The following is an 11617-nucleotide window of genomic DNA, read 5'->3' as shown; positions in this document are numbered from 1 at the left end:
TTGGATGGGGCTCTGAGCAGCCTGTTCTAGCTGAAGATCACGGAAACACAGATTCACTGAAGTTGGCAAAGACCTCTGGGATCATTAAGTCCAAGCTATGATCCAACATCACCCTGTCAACAAGACCAGGGCACAGTATTTGCTTAAACACCTCCAGCTACAGCCATTCCACCACCTCCCTAGACATCCACTCCAATGTTTAATCATCCTTTCCGCGAAGAAATTTCTTCTGAACGTTCAACTTGAACCTGCATTGGTGCAGCTCAATACTAGGTCTTCTGTCCCGTTACTTGTTGCCGGGGAGAAGAGACCGGCCCCGCCTGAGTAAATCTCCTTTCAGGCGGTTGTAGGGAGAGATAAAGGTCACGCCGGAGCCTCCTCCAGGCCAAACACCCGCAGATCCGAATTTCTGCTCGGAGGCCTCCGCGGCCCCATTGCCCCTCCCGGGGGGCGGGGCCGGGCCCTACCCCGCCCTCCCCGGGATGGCGGCGCCGCCGCTTCCGCCCTTCCCGCCGCGACGTCACCGCCGCCGTCATCGTCGTCGTCACCATCGTCATCGGCGGCGGCGGCGGCGCGGGCGGCGCGAGGGCCGCCGGGAAGGGCGCGCGGAGGCGGAGGCGGTGGCGGCGGCGGCGGCGCTCCCAGGGCGGCTGTCCCGGCGCGCGGGGCGGGAGCGGCGGGTCCGCGGGGGCGCGCGCCGCTCCGCGCGCTCCTCCCCCTCCTGCCCGCGCCGCTCCGCGCCCAGGCCCGGGAGGACGGACCCCCCCCTCGCCCCCTCCCACCCTCTCCGCCCCGGGCGGCGGCGGAGGAGGCGGCGGGGAGCGGCGCGGCAGCGCAAGGAGCAGGTGAGTGCGGCGGCGGGGAGCGGCCGCGGGCGCGGAGGGTGGGGCGGAGAGGCGGAGAGGCGGAGAGGCGGGGCGGGCCCCCGCGGTCCCTTCCCCCCGCCCGGCCTCGGCCTGGCCCGGGCCCCGGGCGCGCCGGGCCTGCAGAGAGCGGCGGCGGGAAGGGCCGCGCTCCCGCCCAGCCCGGGCCGCACGGGCTCCCCGGTGAACGCCCGGAGGCGCCGTCCCGCCCTGTGCCCGGGGTGCCCTTCCCTCAGTCGGTGGTCGTGCTGGAGTCTGCTTCCCTTACACTCCGATATTTATTCCCTGCTCAGGGGGTTGCTTTGGTTGGATTTTGGTTTTGTTTGGTTTTGTTTTTTGTTTTGTTTTGTTTTTTCTACTTCAGTAGCGCTCTTCTCCCACTTTCTGGCAGTAAAATAGTTTCTGCTTTGTGTGCTCAAGAGGGGCTGCTAATTTGGCTTGTATGAATTCACTCCTCGCCATTCCTTCAGGCAGCGGCTACAGCTCACTCCCATCCCTTCAGAACTTGTAGCCGGGCACGTTGGGGTGGTGTGTTATGGGTGGTCTGCCTGGGGCCTCGCCTTTGACCTCTCCATGGATTCTCACTCCACCGTTGATTTCTTGTCAACCTTCTGCAGGACTGTTTGAAGATCAGGTGTTTGACTGTCAGTGGGTGGGTTGGTTAGCGACCAGCGCTTTGAGGGATCTTGGGCTGGTGATGAAACACTCACGGCTCCTCTGTGCACACGGGAGTGGACAGACTCAGTCAATGTACCTGTAACACGAAAGAATTGTGGCTTTATGTGGCCATGCCCGAGATAACACACCGTGCTTCTCAGCGTGTTTGCTGAGTGACAGCACGCCAATGTGCTGATCCAGCTCACGGATTGGAGTACTGGAGTTCACTAAAGCAGAGTGAACTTGGACCTGTCCACACCAGTGTGCACAGACTGTCCCTTAGTCTGGGCAAACATCTTCTTTGAGTATGAAGACTTTGTTAGACAAGGCATGGAATACTCTATACTTCTGTTATCGTTCTGGGACCTGATGTTTTCATTCACCTGTAGAAAGCCAACCATGATTTTATACTTGTGCAAACATAATTAGTAGTTGCTTATTGCAACTAATGGAGAAATAATATATGTGAAATTAGAGGGGTAGGTTCAAGTTACTGTGGTGATGGGTTACCAGCAAGGAGTTTTTAAATTTGGATTAATTTCTAGTTTTGTGTCAAACAGGCTTCGCTCTGTGAGTATTTGACTGCTCTTTTGGAAGGTTCATTATGGATGCATTTTATTATTTTTAGTAATATTTTTAGGTAGTAAACCCATGGAGCATCTTCAGGTATTGCTATTTTATTAGCAATGTGATGTGGAAGTGTTAACATTGTAATAGGACCCAAAATATTTTCAGGTAAAAACTCTTCATTCAAAGTGCAGGGAGCCATTCTCAAAGCTGTTAGTTATTTAGTTTTCAACATGTACCTAGTTAGTTTCTCAAGGAGTGTTAATAATGGGTTTGTATCTGAACTTCTGTAGGACTTTGAAGTAATTTTGCTTGTTATTTGAAATGGCCTATTATTTATCTCTTCACAGGTAGGATTTTCTGAAGTGATGTTATGCTTAGTTTGTGTGTGGTGTGGTGTGCATGCGCAGACATTGACGTGCTTATGAGTGATGTCTTGGACTTCCTAAAGAGATTTTCATCATTAAATGTTTTCTTAGTTTTGAACTTTGCTTTTGTTCTGTTACATCTCAGTTTGAAGTTTTCCTGTAGAATCCTTCAGGATTCATTTTTTCAAGGGGCTGAATTAGGTTTTTCTAACAGAAAACCAGGGGTTTCAGGTATCTCTTGCTCGTAACTTATGTAGTATCACACTGATCTTGAAGAAAAATGTTTAGCATGCTTGACACCAAAATATAGGAATACTGGTAATAAAAAATACAGAATTTCAGTGAATGCTGTGTCAGTCATATCACGCCTCATTGATTTCAGTTCGTTGGTCAGTGCCCACCAGGTGCACTCACTTCTCTCAAGTCTGTCACATTTTAGATGATTCATGTAAATAACACTCTGTGATGTGTTCTCCTTCAAATGGTAGGGTAATTAATGTCATTAACAGATTGTCTCTCGCCTTGGGAAAGTTACTTCATTTAAAGAATAACATAGATGCATCTGTGAATGAGTTATCTTAGTGTTATAATATTTCTAATTTACTGTAAAGGTTGTCATGGATCTTATTTATGCATGGAAAAGTGATAATTTACAGTTAAAATTTTAGGTATAGAATTTATTTTAGGAGGGTAAAGTTAACTTTGCTTAGTTTCAGAAACTTCATTTTGTTTCACAAGTAGCAGAAAGTTCACTGCCCCTAAGTAGAGTCAGCAGTGCAACATCATGTACCTGAAGTAGAGAAGTGCATAATATTCTACTTAATTTTTTAATTTTTTTAAGTCCTGGTAGTAATTGTTTGAACTGTTGAGAGTGCTTAAGGCTCAGTCCACACTGGTCCTCCCAGCTGTCTAATCCCACATTAGTGTTTAATGAGGAGATGGTGATTCAGAGGCACAGACATCAAATGGAAAGTCACTGCCCTGGCCATCAGCGTGGGATTGATAGCTGGACTGTGATCATCAGTGGTAAACAGGAGAAGGTGAAAGTGTTTGAGAAGGGGAATCTTTATGGGATGTTCCATTTAAATTGTTCTTGGTTCTCCATTAATGTGCAGTCTGAGAAATTTGGAAATTAAACACATAAATTTTTCCCTCTAACAGTACTTGTTTATGGGCAAGGAACCTTCTCAGAAACACAAAACCTGCCCATTATCCATCTGAGATTTTCAGTACTGTTTTAATGGTCTCTTTATTTTTCCAACTCACGTGGTCCTCAAAGAATGAAAATGGGACTGACTGCATTTGCAAACACAGTCTCTCAGATGCAATGCTTGACAAAGTGAAATTCCTCAGTTTGCCTCAGAATAATGTGTCTGGGCTCTAATCCTGCAGACTTTGATAACATCTATATTCACTTAGCAGTGGAATGTCTTGCAGCACTTGTTACATGAGCGAGGCCTTCATGTGATAATATGTGCATACAGAAAGTAATATGCTGTGCACTCACAGCATGCTGGATTTGTTTCTGTAGAGTAATCTATCATGAAATATCTCTTCTGTTAATAAAGGATCTGTTGTTAATTGCAAACTGGTAGATACCGGCCAGACTATGAGGACAGAATTGACAGATTGCTACCTGAAACAGCACAGGTTTTTGTTTCTCATTTTGAGTTGTTGGTTTGGGATTTTTTAAATAGGGGGTTTTACAAACCTTAGAAGATTCAAGGTTGAGTGGTATTCTTAATTTCCTTATGCTAAAATACAGGGGAAAAGGCAGTTGGAATTAAAACTATCTGTTCAGTTATGATGATGTTGCCCCCTTCATCCTCTTCTTGTTTGTAACTATCCTATTAAGCCTAATCATCATCATAACTTCCTATACAAGTTAATTCCAAAAAGGTTCTAAATGCTGGGTAAAAATTAACATTTAAAATAAAAGTTTTGCCTCTGTTTCCTTGAAAATAAAAGTACTTTGGAAATGAGGCAAAATGATTGTGATTTTTCTGTATGCTGCTACAATGCCAGTGTGTGCTGTACTTGCGTATTAGATAGGCTCATCTGTCCTTCATGTGTTGAACCCTCTCTCTATGCCATTACCAGTGTCATTTATCTAATCCTTTTTATTTCAGATATGGCTCTTTTAACTGTAAATATTTACTCCAAATTAGGTATTTGTTATGTGGTTGTCTTATTAAAAATGCTTTTGCATGTGTCAGTTGATTTTTATATCTTCTATTAAAAGGGTGTGACTGTGTGAAACTGTAGAAATTTAGTAATTTTTTTCTGAAACTCTGTGAGAATCCTGAAATGGAAGGGTGCTCAACTAGATGAGATGTGGTATTGTTTTGCTTTCTAACTTTAATGGTTTATCCTGTCAGACTTTTTAACTATTGCTGCACATTGAGCTGTCCACAATGACTCCTAATTATTTTTCTCAGAAGACTGGACTAATTTGGTCTCATCAAATATTTAAACAAAATCATTTCTCCTTGTGTGCATTGCATTATATTTATTTGCATTTCATCTGCTGTTGTGTTACTCAGTTCTCTAACTCAATTAGATCTTTCTGGAAGTCTCTATTCTCCACAGTTCTTACTAACTCAATTTCATACTACTGGAAATTCTAATGTTTGAACTATCTGCTTCCACTAATTGTTGTTAACCATTGTTCTTAATGTTTGATATCCACCATATGGTTAACTTCTGCCCTTCCTGAACATCTTGGTCTTGATTATCTGAACTTTATTTATGAGATAAAATTCTTCAGATAATCAGAGGCTTGGAGAAGGAGTTGGTAGAGTAGCGGTCTACTGAGAAATCTCAAATACACAGTGTAAACTTTCTTACTTCTGTTGTTTATAAAGGAGCTAAAGTACTTCACAAGAGCTTCAGCACAGCATTTTGTTTGTAGAGAGTGCACAGGTGTCAGACTCCTAGGGAACTCTTGTCATGGAAGTAACTAGGGTTCAGATAATGAAGTGTCCACGTTTATACATGATGAGATTTTGTTTCTATCAAGTGTAACCTTACCATACTGATACACGGGAGCATATTGCTGATCATATGGTGAAAATGTGCATTAATCCTCTCTGGTGGGTGTTAGTTTAAATGTGTATTATTCTGGCTTTATGGATGAACTTTGTCATTTGTAACCTGTTTGTGTATGAGATAGTTTAAGTGTGTGTGTGTATTCTAAATGCGGTGACACTTGCTTAGGAGCAGAAGAGGCAGCAGCAGAAGGGTCGGATATTAGTGTTTGGCTAATCATGATTACTGATTAATGAGGGTGATGGCACATTGCAGTACAACAGAGGCAGTTTTTTGAGCTGTATATAAATTGTTGAGCACCTGGCAGGTGTTCCCAAATTGATTTTATTTTCGTGTAGATCAACTAGAATGTAAAGAATGGACGATAATTTTTGAGGCCCATTTTGCCCTTTTTGTACAATCTGTCTGTAGTGCTAAATATATGTTTCTTTTTTTTCTTAAAACATGTTTTTTTTCCTATAATTCCTTCCTTTCTCAGGTAAGATAAATTGTGGCTTCTTGTTTATCAAAGTTATGTTGTATTTCCTTTAAAATCTGTTTTTTTTTAATGAGAAGGAGCTACTTTTTGAGCAGCTTAAGAAGTACATCATCATTATGGAGTTGTTTGATTTTTTTCCTAAACTCATGTAATTCTAAATAGTTATAGGAGTCAGACCGATAACAAACACAGGCTGTGGATGATGCCAAGATGGTTTTCAGTAGGTTCTCATACACAACAAAGGGGGGAAAAAATAAAGCTCTCATTTTTTGAAATTTGTTTCAAAAGTGGGAGTCATTTTTAGTGGTTGGAACTGGTTTCTGAGAGGTTGGTGAAATAACATTGAAGATTCTGTTCACTTCAAGTCATTGGAGTTCGTGCACCAAAAATACATGATGAAAGAAAGCATCGTCCTGTGTGGTGTTTGCTGCCTAAATGAATAACATGTCATATGATCTTTCCCAAGGGGAAGCTGAAGAATCCAAAGCAGGTCATGAAATAAAATGAAAAATTATGATTACTGGTGTTCAGCTGACTAATTGAAGTCAGAAGCATTCCTTGTTATTAGGTACATTTCATTCATTTATGACTTCTTTTTCTTTCTTCATCACCTCTGCAGCAACTTCTGCAACGTATATCATACTATTTTATTCATGTGAATTCAGTGTCAATAGCCCCAGACTGAAGGATTTTACAGTTTTGCTTTTTTTTTTGGTTGAAGTAGTACAAAATGTCAAAAATTAGAAGGAAGGTCACAGTGGAAAATACCAAGACCATATCCGATAGCACATCCCGAAGACCCAGTGTGTTTGAAAGGCTTGGACCCAGCACTGGAAGTACTGCAGAGGTGAGTTGTAAAAGCATTCTTCTTTTCCTCCCCACCCCAGCATCTTCTTTTCCAGGATTTATGTGGTGGGAAAGAGTAGCTCACAAGCACCAAATGCTCAGATGTTGCTGAGGTTAAGTAAAGGTGAAAAGAACTTAACGCATGGATGTTCAACATGCTAATACTAGAACTTTCAAATACCGTGTGTTGTGCCAGCTTCTGGAAGGAGCAGTAGTACTGTGCATAGTACTGTGCATATTAATAATATTTCCACCAACCTAAATTTTTCTCTGCCAGACCTAATGCTCTTTGTTGATTTTTTTTTTTTAATCAATTATATTACTGGTGGACAGAAATTACAGATAAATGGGACTTAATGTGGAGTCATTTGTTTGTTCTGCCACACTCACACCAATGGTATTTCCAGAAAGGAGTGTGAAATTCACCCAGTAATGTCTGTCTCTTAGACACAGTGCCGTAACTGGCTGAAGACTGGCAACTGCCTCTATGGGAACACATGTAGATTCGTACATGGCCCTTCACCACGAGGTAAAGGCTATAGCAGCAGTTATAGAAGGTAAATCAAGAACTCACTTTGAATTCTTCACATGCTGTAGGAAAATAGCTTTTGCAACTGTCTTTTGTTTTGTTGGCTTTTTTTTTTAAAGTGAAATGCTGTGGTGTGCCTGATTGTATGTTACATCAATAACCAATTGCCTTATGAAGCTGCTTAAAACAATTATTTTGGCAATGTGCAGGATTTTTGTGTGTATACAGCTTTAAAAAAATGAATAGAGTCGACTGGATTAACTATATATTACTTGAAATGGGAAGTTCAAGTACCTTTTTTGTTTTGGCATAGTGTCACTGCAGCTTTGTATTCTTTTCTGTCCTGTACTAAAATGCTGGTTTGCAGTTAGTTACAGCAGAGCTTACACTCACAGCCCTTCTGCCTTTGCTATGTTCTGTGATGAATGTCTATCCTTTCTCTCCTGTTGTGAGAAAACACTTCTCTTCAAAACATGGCTTTGTGACTTTATCTATCAGATACAGAAAAATGTCCTGTACTGTAGGGGGAGTTCTAAAAAGTCACCTCATTTTTCAGAAGAGAATATTTTTTATTATATATCTTCATATGTTACTAACATTTAAATTTTTTCTCCAACTGTCCTTCATGTGGCATAATGCCTGACTTACTTGAAACCAAGTATGGCAGTAAGCTTGTAGTATTCTTGCTATAAAGGACAGAAAGACGTTATGGTTTTAGGATAGTTCTCTTGCTATGAAGGCTTCACTATTTACAAATAGCTGTCCTTCATAATGCCAATATTACCTACATATTGTGGATGGGCACACTGAAGCGTCAAAGAGTAAAGCAACAACAGTAAGGCTGGCATTAGGTTAGGGTTCTGTCTGGTTCTTTTTCCTATTCCTGTGGCATGATCTTGACTTTGCTTGTTTGATCTTCCATTGCTTCTAAGGTGGTAGCAGCTGGGATACAAAATACATCCCTGAGTTTAATGTTTCTTTTGGTGTGTAAAAGATTTTACTCTGTTCTGCACTGAATGCTCCAGATGAATAAAGTGAGTGATTTACTGGTTGGGATTAATTTTTAAAACTGTTATAATGTCACTTTCTCCTTGCTTCCAGTGTTTGGAACACTCAGTGCGTAGTTCTGCTTGGTCATTTGAAGAAAAGTGACATTTCTTTTAATGATTAAAGCTGTATTTCTGCTTCACTGTAACCACTGACATTTAAGGAAAATGTTGATTTCCTTCTCATTGCTAACTTTTTTCCTAGGACTATATGAAAAGTCAAAGGACAAATCTTCCTGCTTATTTGCTTGGCACATTCAGCATTTAATAGATCTTAAAAGTAAGAAGGGGGAGGAAGCCCACCACCCCCACACACCCCCTACAACAGACAAATGAAAAAACTGTGCCTTTTTCAAAAGTTTCCACTAATAGCTCTTGGCCAGGCATTGAAAAAGCTGGTACATAATATGTACATAATAAAGTGTTGGCATTTTAATGCCATTTAACATTAGAGAGATTTTCACAAATGTTATCCAGGCATTTCAAATGCAATTTTATTTGCTTCAGGCAAGCCAAACTAATGCTGCTTCCACATCAGTTCAGTTAAAGCAATACTCTTGTTCAAGTATCTGGGATAACAAAATGGCAGTGTGTCTACGTGAGTTCAGCCACGTCTGCCAGGGAAGTCTCATCTGCTTTGCAAGGAGTTGGGTAGGACAAAGCATGTCTTGCTGCCTTTCTGTCTTCATACCTTCAAGCTCCATACCTGTCTGCAGTAAATCCTGTTTTTAATGGTTTTATCTGACCATGATGCCTTGCATAGCTCAAAGCATCACCAGACAGCAGAACACTTGACTCTAAAGTATGAAAAAAGATTGTTCCATTTTAGCACTAATGTTGCCTCTCACAGCATGAATTTTAATCTTGCTATAAAAATAAAACCTAACTTGTTTTTACATGAAGCTTGCCTGATGATTGTATGAAGATTTCAGTATTAGACCTGCCAGTCTTCCCAACATCAGAATTAAGGAGAATCTAACAAAGAGCTGTGTGTAAACATGCTATCCCACGAGGAATTTTGCTTTTTCTGCACTTATGAATTATTGGTTAGCTGCTTGGCAGCTTCCTGGCTGGCTCCTTCCTGCAATTGTCAGGATCTATGCCATTGCTGAGCCCGTTTCTTAGTCTGACTGGGGCCATCACAGTGCATTTAAAAACCAAACCAGCAGTCATATTTAGGAAAGAATGTATGGATTTTGAAATATTGTAGTATGGGAAGCTGGAAAACAGGATAGTGTTTCTTGAGCAGCTATAATAGGTTTAATATTATATTATAATGGTATTACATAATACATATGTAATATTGGTGTAATATATATGTAATTAATGACAATAAATATTGCTCATCTGCTTGTATGCACACGTGTGTTCTCACACAGGTGCACAGAGCTATCCTCAGGTAGGTGTGTTGCAAGGTGTGCCTGTTGCTGGATACTTGTTTCTGACACTGTAAGAAGTACAGGAGCAAATGAAGGCACTGTTATGAATGCACATGTCCTAAATGCTGCTGAACATGGAGAACTGAACTGGTGCAGGAAGTAATGCTGTTTAAAATCATTTAACTGCTTTAGAATTTGAAATTAGGAAATTCTGCATTTAGGCCTTATTTAAAAGATAGGCCCAGCTCAAAATTTTAAAAGGAAATTGCATAATGCCTTTTGTGTGAAAGGTTCTGGCAGTTGCAGTCTAGCCACGTCATCTTAAACTACAGAGATAAAATGTCATGATCCGTTTAAGTTTGACAGTGAGCATGACCTGGAATAACCAAAAATCCCTTTTGGAGAGGGCTGGGAGAAAGTTATATGAAAATGAAGCTGTGGTACATGTAAAAGGAAAATCAGCTAGTAGACCAGCTTGTTTTTCTGTGCATTTAACCAAAGCATCTGAGAACAGTCATGGCTTCCTGTGGAATTATTATTTCTTAAAATTTGATTAATTGTCAGTCTTATTTTATTAGAGTTTTGGAGGGTTATGATGTCTTCGAGAAGGGAGAGATAGGGTGATCACAATGACTTTGTTTTGGTGCTCTCCTAAAGCTGAAAAAAGCTGACCCAGTAACAGCAAAACCAAACAAAAATTGACCAACGAATCCCAGTCCTGAGTGTGTACCTTTTAAATTTCTGTGGATTTTTTTTCATAACTTTTATAGTATTTAAGTAGATTTGAATAATGCTTTAGTAAAATACCTTTTTTCAGCATGGGAAGGAAGAAAAAAAAATTACTAATTGAGGGTAAAATGGTTTGGATTTTTTTCTTTATTCCAGCCTGTAATTTTAAAAAAAAGTATTAAAATATCAGATGTCACTCTATAAGGTACATGAGCTGCATTCAGTGCAAGTTCTCTTGCTTTCTCCTTCAGCTAATGGGATTTTTTTCCTGAAGGCATTCTTCTTGAGGAACAATATTACAAATCCTTTAAACTTAATTTTCAGTTTCACTAATCCAAATCCTTTGTATTTGTAGTTTAAATATTATTAAAAATTAAGGTGTTGAATTTCACTTTAATGCTGGAAGATAGTTTATTTATTGAGGTAGTTGATGGTTGGAATGCTTCAGAGAGTTTTGGTAATGCAAAGAATTACCTATTTAATAAGGGCGGAGTGGAAAAATACTTTGACTCATAACCTTTACTAAATCCAGATACTTTAAAGATCATATAGTCATGCATGCAAAGAAGATAACTTATTTATATTTGTATGCCAGCTGTTATTTGATTCTTAGTGATGAAAAAAGCAGAGCTCTACTCTTCTGTATGTTTGCTCTGATCTAGATTGACCTGTAATTACAATTTCATGGAGAATTAAATGCATTAAAAAATGAGAGTAGTCACTGGTCTTCGTTTCTATAGGTCCTCATACATTTAACCCTGTGATGCATTTTAAAGAATTAAATATAGGAAACAGAGCAGAGGAGGAAATGGAAAAAATACCTTTTCAAATACCAGCAGATTGAAAATTAAATGATATTAAATTAATTTTTTGTATGCATTGACTGTGAAAGACAGTTTACCCTTTATGTATAATGTGACAGGAAGAGTGGGAGAAATTAATTTCTCAATGGAAACTGAGCCTGGAGAAAAAAAAAAAAGGCAAATTTCATTATTCATATATATAAGTTTTCTAATGATAAGACAGCATTAGTATCTCTTTATGATTTTTTAGTGTCAACTGATAGGCACAGATGCAATACTTGTGTACAACCATTTCACAGAAGAG

The 11617-nt window shown here is 40.2% G+C and overlaps 1 protein-coding gene across 1 annotated transcript in view; it reads left to right on the top strand.

The window, feature by feature from the left end:
* Positions 1-482: 482 nt before the first annotated feature.
* ZC3H13 (zinc finger CCCH-type containing 13) overlaps positions 483-11617 on the top strand; it is a gene marked incomplete at its 5' end in the record, with an annotated part of 46255 nt that continues 35120 nt past the window's right edge. The window contains 3 exons of the mRNA XM_083855238.1: positions 483-845; positions 6706-6828; positions 7275-7384. Of these exons, the coding sequence (XP_083711364.1) occupies positions 483-845; positions 6706-6828; positions 7275-7384 (596 nt within the window). The remainder of the gene's footprint in view (positions 846-6705; positions 6829-7274; positions 7385-11617) is intronic.

This window comes from Zosterops lateralis, assembly GCF_965231275.1.
Source record: "Zosterops lateralis genome assembly, chromosome: 2".
In the NCBI taxonomy this organism is placed as follows: Eukaryota; Metazoa; Chordata; class Aves; order Passeriformes; family Zosteropidae; genus Zosterops; species Zosterops lateralis.
This window is presented reverse-complemented; position numbering and strand designations above follow the sequence as displayed.